General features: G+C 38.5%; 1 protein-coding gene across 2 annotated transcripts in view; it reads right to left on the reverse strand.

The window, feature by feature from the left end:
* Nucleotides 1–17,531, reverse strand: part of SERAC1 (serine active site containing 1) — an 85,977-nt gene that overhangs the window by 30,536 nt on the left and 37,910 nt on the right. For both annotated transcript variants that reach the window (XM_089669725.1, XM_089669726.1), the window contains exons 3-6: nt 6,572–6,608; nt 5,287–5,423; nt 3,128–3,220; nt 590–721 (exon numbers count right to left, since the gene is read on the reverse strand). In XM_089669725.1, coding sequence (XP_089525851.1) covers nt 590–721; nt 3,128–3,220; nt 5,287–5,423; nt 6,572–6,608 — 399 coding nt within the window. The remainder of the gene's footprint in view (nt 1–589; nt 722–3,127; nt 3,221–5,286; nt 5,424–6,571; nt 6,609–17,531) is intronic.

Genomic DNA, 17,531 nt, shown 5'->3' on the forward strand with positions numbered 1-17,531 from the left:
TTGAGTAAGGGCAGCTATATGTAATACTGCAATGTGATGATACAATTCATTTAAAAGAGATCCATCAGCCACAGTATTGCTTTAGGGCAAGGGAGATACAGTAGATCCCTTTTGGCTGCAAAGTGCACAGGGCTGGCGAGCATTTATAAAAGGAGAAGTGTGACATACATTGCAGTTAGTGCAGACTATCCATTGTATATGCATCATATTAATGTTTAAACATTATGGTGCTTCCATAGGAATTAGTATATAGGAGGGGTGAATCTGGGATACGTTGCATGTAAAGCTCTTAGGCTAGAGTAGTTTACACTTTTCAAATATTGTTGATTCAATAGAATACAGGTGAACATTTTAGAGGACAATTTTTGGGAGGTAGAAGTTTATGTTGGATAAACAGTAAAAAAAAATGTGCATAGTGTCTTCTGGTCACTATAAACCCTATGTTGATGGGATTTTGTTCATGTTAGAAATGCTTCTTTCCCCATCCAAACTGATCTCAATGTACCTGATAGTATGTTGTATTTGCCCATCAACACAGCTGTAACAAGACAAAATCTACTTTATACAATACCATCTGTTAATTACTTACCTTGCCAATGATGGATCTTAGCCAAGCTTTCCACAGCTTCCAGGCGGACCATTTTTTCAGGCGACTGGGTTTTCTTCAACAGAAGCCACATTGGAAACTCATGATCCTCCACATTACACTTGCTGTGTGGTTCTTACAAGAAAATGAATACATAAAATGCACAAATCATATATTTATCCCATGTGAAAGGACATGATTCCTTTCTGAATCCAGCTTTCCCCACCTACATCTATGCTTTCAAGAAGACTCTGTGATTATACCACTCAAGAAGGGCTACAAAAAAAATATTATAACTTTGGCTCAGTATATGTTCCCTTCTGTGAGGGCCTGTTCAAGTTCTAAACCCACTCATTAAAATCTCCTGTAAAATGTATGTTACCCCAACATTTAATATTTCTGATATATGTTTGTTTTACCATGTACTATGAAAAAGTATCCTGTTCTCTTTGCATTGCTTTCTTTGTGTGAAATACCTAGGGATTCTGCCATGCACCCTGCTTTCCTATTTCAAACTGACCACGCTACGCATGGAAGCACGTCCATCTTAGAGTGGTCAGTTTTCTTCTTTATTCAGACTTGTGCTGACATGCCCCCTGGCTAACTCTTTGCATTCTACTTGAGAGCACAGCTTGCCTATGCTCTAATGTTCAGACTTGTGCTGACATGCCCCCTTCTCTTTACTGAGAAGATCAGTGTACTGCTGTTTCTCTGCCTCCTGCTGATACAACCCTCCTGCCCACACAATGCACTTTTGCCTCTGCATTTTACACTAGACTGTGCCTGTCCTCCTCTCCCCTTTGTTACAAGGTGCCCTTCTGTAGCCGAAAACAGAAGTCATGTGATCACTTATAAAAAAAGAAAAAAAGGTATTAAGAATGATATATATATATACATACATACATACATACATACATACACTCATTGACCACTTTATTAGGGACGCCTGAGTAGTACCGGGTTGGACCCCCTTGCGACTTCAGAACTACCTTAATTCTTCTTGGCATAGATTCAACATTCCTCAAAAATTTTGGTCCATATTGACATGATTTACTGTTGCCCTTCTATCATCTCTAACCAATCTGCCCGTTCTCCTCTGACCTCTGACATCAACAAGGCATTTTCGACCACACAACTGCCACTCACTGGATCTTTTCTCTTTTTTGGACCATTCTCTGTAAACCCTAGAGATGACTGTGCATGAAAATCCCAGTAGATCAGCAGTTTTGAATTACTCCGACCAGCCTGTCTGGTACCAACAACCATGCCACCTTCACAGTCACTTAAATCCACTTACTTCCCTACTCTGATGCTTGGTTTGAACTTCAGCAAGTCATCTTCACTACGTCTAGATGCCTAAATGCACTGAGTTGCTGTCATGTGATTGGCTGATTAGCAATTTGTGTTACCAAGTAATTAAACAGGTGTACCTAATAAAGCCTAATAAAGTGGCTGGTAAGTGTAAGTATATATTTATATATATACACATGTATTGCCTTGCATTTCCATTTTAAACTGAATAGGTTGTTTTACAAGGTAATGGTTCATATGTCACATGTATTTTAACATGCTAATGTAGTTTCAAAGGAAGTTACCTATTTCTTTAATGTACATATTTTAACATTTCCCCATTACTTTCTGTCTCAGGAAGTATCCTCACCAGAATGAGCAGAGAGTGTGAATTTGTAGTGGAGACATACGGATTGAAAAATTTTTTTATATTTCTCACCCTTCCTCACTTTATCAAAAGCTAGAAACTGTTTGGCTATAGCTACATATTAATGGATTTCAAATTTGTTTGATATTCCATAGTTTCATTTCGTACAAGCACTGTTCATAAAAACTGGCCTGAAACATAATGGGGAAAAAATATACCTCCATCGGTCTCTCTTTGAAAGATAGAAAGAAAGTAAATCAGCAGTTTTTGAAACAGTCAGACCAGCCCGTCTGGCACCAACAACCATGCCACATTCAAAGTCACTTAAATCCACTTTCTTCCCCATTTTGATGCTCAGTTTGAATTTCAGCAGTTTGTCTTCACCACGTCTAGATGCCTAAATTCATTGAGTTGCTGCCATGTGATTGGCTGATTAGGAATTTGTGTTGAGCAATTGAATAGGTGTACCTAATAAAGTGGGCGGTGAGTGTAAGTGCACAAACTGTCTTGCCTTGCATTTCTATTTTAAACTAAATTAATTATTTTACAAGGTAACGGTTCATATGTATCTTAACATGCTAATGTAGTTTCAAAGGTAGTTTCTTATTTCTTTAATGTACAGATTTTAACATTTCCCCATTACCTTCTGTCTCAGGAAGTATCCTCCCCAGAATGAATAAAGAGTGTGAATTTGTAGTGGGGACATACAGATCGAAAAAAAAATGACATTTCTCACCCTTCCTCACTTTATCAAAAACTAGAAACTGTTTGGCTATAGGTAAATGTTAATGGATTTCAAGTTTGTTTGATATTCCATAGTTTCATTTTGTACAAGCATTGTTCATAAAAACTGGCCTGAAAAATAATGGGGCAAAAAAATGTACCTCTATCTTTCTCTCTTTGAAAAATATTGGCTGAGGCTTCCAAAGCTTTTCTTGCTGTTTTGTGGAGTTCTTTCCTTACTCTGTTTGTAAAACCTAAAGGTACAAAGAACACATCAGTACTGAAAAAGATAGTTAATATTGCATGTAAGTTGCTACTTCTTTCCAAAATGAACTTACAAGATGTATATAAAATATTTTTAGTGAAACATTTGTTTTTCTTTAGTAACTAAATTATAAATTGGCTGTATACCAAAAAAACCTTTAACAATAGTTCCACTCTCTGAAAGACACAGGAGAATGCTGAAATAATTAACATTGAGCCTCTGACCTGGTGGTCATCATTCAGAATTGCAGTTCAGGTTATGCTGTAGTGCACACCTGCCCTTATTAAGTGTGCTTTAGTAGATTGCTGGACAATAACCATATGCGCCTGATCAACAGATTGATTTGTCTAGTCACTTCCTAGAGTCAGGTATGCCCTACTTCTATCTGAGTGTTCATGCCATGGATATTACTGTCAGTCATAGCTCTGTCTACCCATCTGGAACCTGGTCTCTGTTTAGAATTTGTTTGTCTGTAGCTGATCTGACCATCAGCCTGCTGAATCTGAGTCTGTTTGACTGACCACCTAATGACACATTGAGTTGACCAAACTCCAAGACAAGAGTAATTCCCTGTACAGATCTTTCAGAAAACCCCTATTACAACTAAGGGGAGTCAACCTAAGTAGCAAAGCAAAGTGATGTCATTTGTACCTGACATACGTAACTGCATTCCTGTTTCATAACTTGGAGAATGTTTGCCAGGATTTCAGGAAAGGTACTGATTACAGTTTTTCAAACCAAACCTCAGGCATCAATTAGTGTGAATGTGGATTTCCTCTCTGAAATATGAGTGGGATATCACTCATTGAAGATACTAGGCAGATTTTCATTTGCTTTGGTATGTAAATCTACAAAACATATTAAACAAATACAGCTATGAATATAAATAGGGCCATGCTGAGCAGCAGCCAGAGAAGGGTGAGGTAAACATCCAAGCTAAGGAATAGTGATAGTGTACTGCCCCTTAGCAAAGGAATATTTGGCTCCAGTGCAGGTATCCTAGAAAGCATTTTTGTGGAATGGACTTCCCTAAAATGACTAACTGTAGCGTTTTGGGGGGGAGAATTAGATCTGTGTTGAAAAACGTTTTGCTTTTGTAGCCATCTTACTGTTAACATCTTGAATTTTGTTGCTGATTTTACATGTAACAGAAAGCATTAAAATACAATTGTATTTATGGAACCCCTATATTGATTATATTAATCCTCCACCTGTTAACTAGTGGTGCACCGAAATGAACATTCTGGTGCTGAAACCGATACTGAAAATTCAGAATGCATGTGGCCGAAAACAGAACCAAAACCAAAATATCTGCGTATATGGGGTGGGGAGGCTCCAATTTTTTTCTACTTAATAATGTATATTTTTATTTATTTGTTTTAACTTGTGATTTTACTGCTATCACATAGGGGACCAATAGTGCTCTATGTGAAAGCATATAAGAAACTGGTCCTCTTTGTAGGGGTGGGGGGGGGGCAGTGTGTAGAAGGAGGGGGCAGGAGAAGAGCAGTGTATACAGTGAGGGAGCAGGGTATACAGAGAGGCTCCCTCACTGGCTGTCATTATATGTTAGTACCGGTTTGTAATTACAGGCTTTTTTTCCCACCATAGCTCAGAGAATGAGCTTCCACTTTCCCCGGAGCTAAAGGAAACAAAGGGGTGGGGACACTGGGTAATGTCACTTGGTGACCTCGATCCTTTATTTCCTTTAGCCCTCCAAGAATGACAGCTCCTTCTCTGAGCTATAGTAAAGGAAAAACAAGCTGGCAATTACATTTAAAAACTGGTACTGACATATAGGCAGCCAGTCACTGTATACACTGCTCCTCTCCTCCCTTGCTCTGCTGCCTCCCCCCCCCATCTGCAGTACACACAGGCACCTGTATCGGCTACATTTTTCCTATCAGCAAAATGCCGATAGGGCTTTTTTCGGCCTATATGTTTCGGCACATCCCTACTGTTAACCCATAAATTAAATCTGTGTAGAATTGTTGCTGCACAATTGAGTGCACAGGTCATAATCACTGAAAAAAAAATAATATATGGAAATCTTACTTTGGAAGTCATTTTGCTCCAATGGGACGGTTTGTAAATAAATATAGGACTTTAGCTTCTCCTGCCGTACTGCCTGTGTATCAAGCGTAATAGACCTTCTAAGAGACTGGATTTCATATGTGAAAAGCAAACATCCCCTGATAAAAAAATAAGAAAATGTTAAAACAGGGTGCAAAATAACTATAGAAGGATGAGCTGCTGTAGAAAAAGCAAAGCAAATTCATGTGGAGGTGATGCTAATAGTAGCCAATGAGATTGGTTGCTATTGCTGTTGGCTTAAGTGTAATGAAAAATGCTTGCAAAGTAATACTTAACTATTATGTAAAAAAATTACTAAAATGTTGAGTCCGGCACCTGATCCTCAGGCTGCACAGGGTTGCAGCTGCAGGTTGTGCTGTGTGGCCAACCTAAGACCTGTAAAGTCCTTTCAAGAATTAACAGCATTCACCAGTGCAGGTAAAATGCACACATTTATCAAATCCACTGCTCTAAAATGGTCATGTTCACACCAAACCACTTTATTGAATTAAAGAAAACTTAATGATTTGGGGTACTGGTAATACAAGCAAGTGTCTTGCTTGAAGAGCCTGCACGTGTAAGTGCATCTAAAATCGTTTACATACACACAAAAAACAAAAGAATAAGCATATGTAAAAGCAAAACTTTTTTTTTTTTAGTTTAGGATAGCATGCAGAAGGACTACACCCTCCACCAAGTTTTTTTTTTTTTTTTGCCATCTGCATCCTTGCTTAGAGTTATCATGAGAGAAAGAAAAGAAAGGAACTCTTCCAAGGGGGATAAATGTTCTAGTGACAAATGGCTAAAATGGGAATTCCACCCACTTTAGAGACACCTCTTCAAAACAAGAGGTAAAGTAAAATCTCCCCAGCATGACACAGCGAGCAAAAAAGCAACCTGATATGGGGCTTAACCATTCCCTACTCGATCCTAAACTTAAAAGAAGTTTGTGCTATACTGTACATACACTTTAAATGCTTATGCAGTTGTAATAAAGTAATTCAAGGGTAGCATGGGACAGATATTTTTGTAAACTTAGTTTAGTTTAAACGTACGGTAGTTTATGGGTCAAATTGAAATAATAGTTTACCTACCTTGATCCAAAATGTATTACTTATTAATCCCAAACTGTTTAATAGACATTAACACCAACTTCATAATTATTGGGGCCATATTACTGGCACTTACATAATTTAGGTGCGATTATCTAACTGTCTGCTTTCTCTTCTCTCTTATCTCTTTGATAATCATGGAGACATGAACTTACCCTAATAACAATGATCCTGTTATCTTGGCAATATTTTCTGAAACAAAAACAGAATTATGCACTGTAGTACTGTGTGAAGTTTACAACGGTTACATTGTTACTTTATCATCAGACACTGATTTAGTTCTCCTCAGTCACCTTATTATTTATGACATGACTACACAGATTGTATTCATGGGTGGGGTAGTGCAGTGGCTTAGTGATTAGCACCTATGCCTTGTAGCACTGGGGTCCTTGTTTTGAATCCTGGCTAAGGCACTACTGCATGGATTTTGTCCTCCCTGTGCTTTTGTTGGTTTCCTTTGGGTACTCCATTTTCCTCCCACACTCCAATGACAAGCTCGTAGGTTAACTGGCTCCTGTCTAAACTGGCCCTAATATACACTCACCGGCTGCTTTATTAGGTACACCTTGCTGGTACTGGGTTGGACCCCCTTTTGCCTTCAGAACTGCCTTCATTCTTCTTGGCATAGATTCAAGGTGTTGAAACATTCCTCAGAGATTTTTGTCCATATTGACATGAGTTACTGTTATCTTTCTCTCAAACCAGTCTGCCCATTCTTTTTTTTTTTTATTTAAATATTTATTGATTTTCCAAATATTTACACATTTCCATCATATTCACATTACATATACATAACTATTTCCTATTACCTTTTTTTTTTCCCTTTAAAACAATTCCCTCCACCTCCCAACCCACCCCTCTTTCCCTTCCTCCTTCCCCTCCCTCCCCCCCCAACTACCCACTCTGCATTCTCTCAACAACCTCTCGACTTAAGCAAGAAACACCTACCTATCAACTCACTCTATATCATCCTATATTTCACTTTTTCACATTTATTCCCGATTTTTCCCAATTTTTCCATTTCGCATAGTATATCCACATCTTATCTTCCTGTATATAGTAGAGCTTTTCCATCTTTCTCATCTGGTTTACTCTATCTTTCCAGTCTTCCTTTTTCGGTACTTCTACTTTCCTCCAAAACATAGGGATCAGACCTTTTTCTGCGTTTAGATAGTACCCTAAACCTGATTTCTTATATTTGCTGACTGATAACTCTGTGCGATGTAGCAAGCAGACCTCTGGGTCTAACCCGATGTCAATCTCAGTTATTATTTTTTTAATTCAAATATTTATTAAATTTTCATATTTATAATTACATATAAAAAGAAAAAAGAGGAACAAGAAAGAAGAACATAACAATACATTTCATCTACATTCTCATATAAAATTCTTACTCTTATCTCCTTCTATTACCTCCTTTTTCTTCTTTTTCCCTTACCTCTACCCCTACACCCTACCACATCCCTCCACCCTCCCACTCTGCATTTTTCTCTTACTTCCTTCCCTATAAAATTTAAGAATCTTCTCTTATCATTACTTCATGTATACTCATTTGGTGTACAAAATCTTCCCATTTCTCCCATCTCCTATTATATATCTCCATCTTATCCTCCTGGATATAGTACAGTTTCTCCATCTTACTAATCTGATTTACTCTCTCTACCCAGTCCTTCTCTCTCGGAACCTCTAAACTATGCCAGAATTTAGGTATCAAACCCTTAGCTGCATTCACAAAGTACCATATACCCGAGTTTTTATATTTATTCACTGGTAAATCTGTTTTATGTAATAAGCACACTTGTGGATCTAATCCTATCTTTATTCCTGAGATTTTCTCTATTAAGTTGACCGTTGTCTCCCAAAACTTTTGAATCCTTGGGCACTCCCACCAAATATGAAACCACGTACCAATCTCTCCACACCCACGCCAACACTCTTGTGTTCTCTCTACACCCATTTTGTGTTCCACAATTGGTGTAATGTGCCATCTTACTAAACTCTTATAATTTACTTCCACCTCTCTCATGCTAATGTTCTCGTGTGTGAGTCTATATATTTTCCTCTGTTTATCCTCATCTATCTCTACCCCCAAATCCTTTTCTTATTTTTCTATGTACCTTGGTTTTACTTCCGTGAGTAACTCAGTGAGAATTTTATAAATTTTTGCCGTGCCCCGCTTTCCATCTCCCCGTGATTCCAACAACCTCTCAAACAAGTTCCACTCCTTTCTCCCTCTTATGGGTTTTGGAAGACCCTCAACGAAGTGTTTTAATTGGTGATATTTCCACTCATCAATCTTAATAAAAAGTTCCCTTCCACCCTTCTTTAAATCTTTCAATGTTTTCAATTTCTGTCCATCCATAATATCCCTTAGTTGAATGTCTTCCTTTTTGATCCATTTTCCCATACTCCCCTCAATACCTGGTGGAAAATACTCCATATTCCTTAGTGACATTAATTGTGAATTAAAATCCCAATGCATATACTTGTGTAAAGTATCCCACACCTTTAAAACATTCAATGTAAACACACTCGTGGTTTCTTTTAAGCCTCTATATTGTGCTGGTGCCCATATATTTCTACTCAGGTCAACTCCACTCAGATCATTCTCTATCTTCATCCATCTTTTCCCCCTTATATTGTGTGTCCAATCATAAATTCGTGTTAAAACTACAGCATTATAGTATCTCCTAAAATCTGGCACTCCCAATCCCCCTCTCTCTTTACCTCTACTCATCAAATCATAGGATATTCTAGATTTTTTATTTTTCCATATAAATTTTGTTATCATCTTTTTAAGTTCTTTAAAAAATGCCTCTGGGAGTCTTATTGGGATCATTTGATATTTATACAAAACTTTGGGTACAATTATCATTTTTATCAGATTTATTCGTCCTAACCAGGAAGGGGTTCCTCCTCCCAGTTTCTTCAATTCCTCCTTAATCTCGTTTAAAAGGGAAATATAATTTAATTTATACAATTTTGTATATGAAGCAGTAAGTTTAACTCCTAAATATTTTATCTCTCTATCTCTCCATATAAAAGGGAATTCTTTTTGTATCTTTTCTTTCTCACTATTTGGAAGATTTATATTCAAGATCTCAGTTTTTGTCGGGTTGATTTTCAAATTTGATATTTCTCCATACTCTTTTAAGCTTTTTATTAAATTCGGGAGTGTTATCCTAGGATTTCCCACATAAAACAACAGGTCATCTGCAAAAGCTGCCACCTTATGTTCAGTTTCCCCTATTTGTATTCCCTTTATATCTACGTTCTTCCTAATTGTTTCTAACAAAGGTTCCAATGTTAACACATACAGCAATGGGGACAGTGGGCATCCCTGTCTAGTCCCATTTGACATCCCTATAGGCGCAGATTTTTCACCATTAACCAAAATAACCACGGATGGCGTTTTGTACAATTTTCCTATCCATTCCCTCATTCTACCACCTACCCCCATGATCTCTAGGGTATCCATCATAAAGCTCCAGTTTACTCTATCAAAAGCTTTTTCAGCATCGATCGAGAGCACCACTGCCGGGGTTTTCCCTTTCTTAGCTTTCTGGATCAACAACAGAGTTCTAATTCCGTTATCTCTACCCTCCCTCCCCGATACAAAACCAACCTGATCTCCCTGGATCCATTCTGGCATTAAGTCTTTCATCCTATTTGCTAAAACCTTTGCATATAACTTTGTATCTATATTTAGGAGTGCAATTGGCCTATAACTAGAACATTGAGTAGCATCCTTCCCTTCCTTGTGTATAAGTGTTACATGGGCTTGTAGGGATTCCTGTCTAATCTCCATTTCTCCACCCAGGGTATTCATATACTCCTTCAACTTTGGTATTAATAGTTCACTATATTTTTTATAATACCTCACGGTATATCCGTCTGGGCCAGGACTTTTCCCCACCTTAGTATCTTTTAGTGCTATTTTTATTTCCTCCTGTGTGATTTTTAATTCCAGGGATTTCAATAGATCTTCATCTATCTTTGGTCCTGCATTTTTTAAGTATGCCTTTCTTTTTTCTCTGTTCTCATTTTCACTATTATTTACTAGGTTTTGAGACTTAATATTATACAGCTTATTGTAATAATCCTTGAACACCTTCCCGATCTCTTTAGTAGAGTGAGCCATTTCTCCCTTGGGGTTTCTTATTTTTTCTATGTAATTTCTATTTTTCTTTTTTCTCAGGGCTTTCATTAAATATTTTCCTGGTCGATCTCCCCATCTATACCTCTCCCCTGCAACTTTATTGAGTACTCTCCTCCTCTCTTCTTCCATTAATATCTCCAATTCTTTCTTCTTTCCTATTACCTTCTGTCTTATCTCACATGTTATTCTATTTTTATGGATCTGTTCCAGGTCGTTTATATCTTTTAAGAGCCCTGTCATTTTCTTACTCCTTTCTCTTTTCTTTTTTGCCCCTAGCGCAATCAATATACCCCTAACATATACCTTATGGGACTCCCAGACAGTGGCCACTTAGACATCCCCTGTTTCGTTCTCCTGAAAATATCTTTCCATCTCCCGTCTGATCTGCTGATCAATCTCTTGATCTAATAGAAGGGCCTCGTTTAACCTCCATCCTACCCCTCTTGTCAGTTGTCTCCCCCATCTTACCTTCATTATAACTGGGGCATGGTCTGAGAGAGTCATTGTCTCTATTTCTACTTTAACCACCCTCTCGATAAGTTGATGTTCTACCATTATATAATCCAATCTCGAATAAATCTCGTGTGCATTAGAGAAGAAGGTATAGTCTCTTTCCTTTCCGTGCATTATTCTCCATATATCCACTAGTTGACCCTCATGTATCTCCTTTTTTAAGGTCCTCATAGACCTACCTCCCTCTCGTTGCACACGAGAAGTTGTATCCATCTGTGGATCCAGACATAAATTCAAATCTCCCGCCATTATCAGTCTTCCCTTTTTAAAGTCCATCAATTTTCTTAATATCCCTTTCAGGTATACCTCTGGTCTCTTATTTGGGCAATAAATATTCACTATTGTACACTCTATTTCCTGCAATCTACCTTTCAAAAACAAGAATCTCCCCTCAGGATCTGTCTCTCTCTCCTCCACCTCCCACCTTACATTTTTAGCAAACCCAATTGCCACCCCTTTAGCTCTCTTAATTGGGGAATCTGCATAAAACCATGTTGGATAATTCCTAGTATTTAATTTGATATTTGACTTAATCTCAAAATGCGTCTCCTGTAAAAAAACTACCGAGGCTTCTCTATGTTGCAACTCCTTAAATAGCTTAAATCTCTTCCCAGGACTATTCAACCCTTTTACATTATATGTTATAAATTTTATATCTTCCATAATTCTTGTATACATCTCATCCCTATGCAGAGTATTTTTAAAACCTGCCCCCTATACCATCCTTCTCTCCCTCCCCCACCACAACCCTCCCTTTTCCCCTCCCCCCTCCCCAACATCCTCCTCCCCCTCCCCCCTCGGCAACCCTCTCAACCCTCCCCCCTCCCACCCCCCCACCCCCACCAGGCCTATTTTTTGCCATCTGATCCTTTGTGAGCTTACTGTCACATTTGGATCTTAGCCCTGAGGTAGAACTCTAACCTTGTACGGTTCACCTTCCCTCCATTTACCTCAATGTTCCCCTTTCCATCCCTTCTCTATTCTTTCTTCTAACTTGCTGCCATTCCTCTTTTCCCTCAGCATTTTTCCCTCCCTCTACCTCCCAACCTGGAATCTCTACTCTTTGAATGTTAAGTTTGTCAAAAAAGTCTCTCAATTCCTCAGGAAATCTCAGGTATGCAGTAACTCCATTCTTCCATCCGATTAGACACATTGAGCCACTCCATCTATACTGTATATTCTGTTTTTTCATCTGTTCTATTAGAGGTCTCAATGATCTCTTTCTCCATAATGTCTCAGGTGTCAAGTCTGCAAAGATTTGTATATTTTTTCCTTCGTACTCAATATTATATCTTCCTTTTATCTTCTTCCATATTTCTTCTCTCTCTCCATTTTTATTAAATTGAACCACTACATCTCTCGGTCTCTCTTCCGCCCGATCTCGTTGGGCCCTTCCTAATCTATATATATTGTCTAATAGGAATGTCTCTGTTCTAGATCTACCCATAATGGAGTTTAAAATTTTTTGTATCGTCTCTCTTAAATCTTTATCTTGTGCAAGCTCCGGAATTCCTTTTATCCTGAGATTATTTTTCCTGTGCATGTTACCTTGTATCTCCAACTTATATCCCAATTTTTTCTGTTCTTGCCTAATCTCCATTATCTGATTTTTCAGTTCAGGAAGAATTTGAGCATGTTTATTGATTTTTTCTTCTGTTTCTTCTACTCTAGTCAAGAGATGTCCCAGGTCTTTCCGAATAATTCCCATTTCCTGTTTAATTGATTTTTCCAGATTTCTAAACATTTCTGCCATCTCCTTTTTATTTGGGATTTGTAGTTCTCCTTCATTTTCTTTTAACTCTATTTCCCCTGTTATTTGTTGGTTATTATCCATTTCCACTGGGGATCTGGCGCTTTTATCCATACTGTTTTCCATTATACTTTTTTCACCTGCCCCCTGAGTTCTTTCTGGGGTCACATTACCTTGGGATGTAAATTTTCTAATTGTTTCAGATTGGGCATGTTTGGGGCCATTCCCTTTACTATTTTTGCTCTTCATATTTTTAAATGTATCCAGCTCTCTTCTTTTAAACTTTAAGGTATATGCTGACAATGAGTCCTTTAGGTGAGTTCTAATTTCTTCAACCTAGTTGGTGGTCCCTCCTTTTTCTCTATATATACTTCTCCTGCCACACCAAGAAACTATCCATGAACAAGTTTACTATACTGTCCAGATACTCTCACTCACCCTCCTTCCAACTGCTTCACTCCAGTGAGGCTCTCAGTGTTCTGGTGTGGCTCTGCTCCTTTTCCCTTCGACCGGAGGGGGGGGGGGGTGGGGGGCTTCTCCGAGTCCCTTTCTTCTCTCTCTGTCCGCTTCACTCCTGGGTAACCGACAATCATGTGCACCTCTCTACCACAGCGGCTTCGACTCCATAGAAGGCCAGCCGCTTTTCTCTCCTTCCTCTCCTGCTGAATCGGATCGATGAGCCGGGTCCACCTGCACTGTCGATGAGAGGGCCGGCATCTCCCCCTGAATTAGGAAGCCAGCCGGCCTCTCTGTCTCCCAGTGCTCCCCTTCGGTGGGTCACGTGACTGCCTCGCGTCACCCGCACTCCCAGCAATCTCGAACGAGAGGCTCCCAGCCGTCTCGCCGTCCAGGACTCCCGCAGCTCCGTCCTCACCGCTTCACTCTCGGAACCCCCTCTCACCCGTAAGTTCTTAGCCGGGGACCTTTGCAACTTCCATGGGGAACATCTAGGGAAGGAGGGCGGTCATCCTACGGAGAGCGCTCACATCGCCCTCTCTCACGCCGCCATGATTAGGCTCCTCCTCCTCCGGCAGCAAGAGTGTTTGACGAAAACCGTCAATCTCAGTTATGATCCCAATTAAATGTACTATTGCTTTCCAGAATACTTGAATTTTTGGAAATGTGATACACTGTACCTAGTTCTCCACACCCCCGCCAACACCATGGTGATTTTTCCCCACTTATCTTGTGCTCAACACTCGGTGTAATGTGCCATCTTGTCAAACATTTATAATTTATTTCCACTTCTCTCATGCTTACATTCTCGTGAGTTAATCTATTTATTCTGTTTGTCCTCATCGAAAACCACCCCCATATCTCTTTCCCATTTTACTATGTGAATTGGCTTTGTGTTTGTGTCTAATTCAGTGAGGAGCCTATATATTTTAGCAGTGCCGTGTTTCCCATCCCCCCGTGATTCCAACAACCTTTCAAACAAATTCCATTCCTTTTTCATTCTCAGGGGCTTTGGGAGGTTTCCAATAAAACATTTTAATTGGTGATATCGCCATTCATCTATTCTAGTAAATATCTCTCCATTTTCCTTTTCCAAATCCTTGAATGATCTCAATTTCCCCTCCCCCATTATATCTCTCAGTTGGACATCTTCCTTTTTAAACCATTTACCTGTTATCTCCTCTCTGCATGGGGGAAAAAATTCTGTGTTTCTTAATGGCATTAATATTGAATTAAAATCCCAATTCATATATTTGTGTAAATTATCCCACACCCTTAGTATATTTAAAGTAAATACGCTTAAATCCTCTTTTAATCTTCTATATTGTGCTGGTAACCATATAATTCTAATTAAATTAGTTCAACTAAGTACATTTTCAATTTTTACCCAACTTTTCCTTTCTAAATTAAACGTCCAATTAAAAATTCTCCCTAAAATTACTGCTTTGTAATATCTCTTAATATCTGGAACTCCCAGTCCACCCTTCTCTTTATTTCTACTTAATAGTTCATATGACAATCTCATTTTTTTATTCCTCCATATGTATCTTGTTATCATTCCTTTTATTACTTTAAAAAAAGCTTCTGGAAGTTTAATTGGGATCATTTGAAATCTATATAAAATTTTAGGTACAATTATCATTTTTACCAGGTTTATGCGTCCTATCCATGACGGGATTCCTCTTTTTAATTCTTCCTTGATTTCATTTAATAATGAAATATAGTTTAATTTATACAGATACTTATATGAAGCAGTGAGTTTTACTCCTAGATATTTTATATCTCTTTCTTTCCAGATAAAGGGGAATTCCTTTTGTATTTTCTCTTTTTCACTTCTTGGAATATTTATATTTAAAATCTCAGTTTTTGTTTGGTTAATCTTCAAATTCGATAGTTCCCCATATTCCTTCAATAATTTAATTAAGTTTGGAAGCGTTATCCTGGGATTTCCCACATAAAACAACAAATCATCTGCAAAGGCAGCCACTTTATGTTCAATACTTTCTATCTTAATTCCCTTTACATCTCTATTCTTTCTTATTGTAGACAACAAGGGTTCCAATGACATAACATACAACAAGGGGGACAATGGGCAGCCCTGTCTTGTTCCATTTGACATCCCAATAGGTTCTGTTCTTTCCCCATTTACTATAATAATTGCTGAGGACTCCCTATACAAGTTTCTTATCCATTCCCTCATTCTAACTCCAATCCCTAGGGCTTCTAATGTATTCATTATGAAGCCCCAATCAACTCTATCAAAGGCCTTTTCAGCATCTATCGAAAGCACTGCCACCAGTGTCTTTCCTTTTCTACTTTTCTGAATGAGCATCAGGGATCTCAACCCATTATCCCTCCCCTCCCTCCCCGGGACAAAGCCCACCTGATCCCCATGTATCTATTCGGGCATAAACTCTTTCAGCCTATTTGCTAAGACCTTTGCATATAACTTGGTATCTGAGTTCAATAATTAAATTGGTCTATAGCTAGAATGCTGAGAAGCATCTTTTTCTTCTTTAAGGAGCAATACCACATGAGCCTGTAGTGATTCTCTCCTCACATCCATCTCTCCTTCCAGAGAGTTCATATATCTCTCTAACTTGGGGGTTAATATTTCACTACATTTTTTATAGTACCTCACTGTGTAGCCGTCTGGACCTGGACTTTTCCCCGTCTCTGTGTTTTTTAATGCTGCTTTTATTTCTTCTAGTGTAATTTCTGCATCTAAAGATTTTAATTGTGCTTCTTTTAATTTGGGTAGGCCCGCATTTTTTAGATATAGGCTTCTTTTTTCCCTGTTTTCAGTTTCAGTATTACTTACAGTATCATAGGAACTGATGTTATACAACTTTCCATAATATTCCATAAACACTTTAGCAATCTCCTTATTTGAGTGAACTATTTCTCCCTTGGAGCTTTTTATTTTTTCAATATAATTCCTATTTTTCTTTTTCCCTAGGGTTCTCATTAAATATTTTCCTGGTCTATCTCCCCATCTATACCTCTCACTTAACACTTTATTATAGACTCTCCTTCTCTCCTCCTCCATTAAAGTCTCTAGTTCTTCTTTCTTTTTTGTTATTTTCTGCTTTATTTCTTTTACTATACTATTTTTGTGTATCTGTTCCAGGTCAAATATTTCTTTTAAGAGCCCGCTAATTTTCTCTCTCCTTTCTCTTTTCTTTCTTACCCCAATCGCGATCAAGATACCTCTTCTATATACCTTATGAGACTCCCACACTGTAGCTATCGACACCTCCTCAGTCTCATTCTCTTTGAAAAATCTCTCAATTTCTTCCCCAATCTTCTGGGCTGTATTTTTCTCCAGGAGAAGTGCCTCATTCAACCTCCAACCTATACCACCTGTCTTCCCCCTTCCCCATCCCATTTTCAACATAACTGGGGCATGATCCGAAAAAGACATTGCTCCTATTTCTACTTTAACCAAAAATTCAATGAGTCGATGGTCTACCAATATGTAATCCAACCTCGAATACATCTCATGTGCATTTGAGAAGAAAGTATAGTCTCTATCCTTCATACGCATAATTCTCCATGTATCCACTAATTGGAACAAATGGATCACTTTCTTTAGTAATCTCAGAGACCTACCCCCTCTCTCTGCACAGAAGAGGTTGCATCCCTTTGTGGGTCCATACAAAAATTAAAATCCCCAGCCACTATCAAACAACCCTTTCTAAAGTCCATCAATATTGTTAGCACACTTTTCAAGTATATCTCCGGCTTCCTGTTTGGGCAATACACACTAGCTACTGTACACTCCACCTCCTGCAATTTGCCTTTCAAAAACAGATATCTCCCCTCTGGGTCTACTTTTCTATCCTCCAGCTTAAACCTTATATTTTTTGCAAACCCTATTGCCACCCCTTTTGCTCTCCTAATCGGGGAATCTGCATAGTACCATGTTGGGTAATGTCTAGATTTTAACTTGACCTTTGATTCTATCTCAAAATGTGTCTCTTGCAAGAAAACCACTGATGATGCTCTATAATAGCCTAAATCTTTTCCCAGGACAATTCAACCCATTTACATTATAAGTAATAACTTGTAACTTTTCCATCTTTCCTAAATCTCTCTTCTCCTCCTTCCCCTCTCCTCTTTTTTCCTTGCTCTAGTAACTCCCTCAATCCTGCAGAGTGTTAACCCTCATCCCCTTCCCCCTCCCCCCACCCATCTCCCTCCCCCCCTCACCTTTTCCCACTTTTAGGCTTCTAAT

Source organism: Staurois parvus, unplaced genomic scaffold, assembly GCF_062004578.1.
Source record: "Staurois parvus isolate SC_StPar_1 unplaced genomic scaffold, SC_StPar_1.0 ptg000081l, whole genome shotgun sequence".
Classification (NCBI taxonomy): Eukaryota; Metazoa; Chordata; class Amphibia; order Anura; family Ranidae; genus Staurois; species Staurois parvus.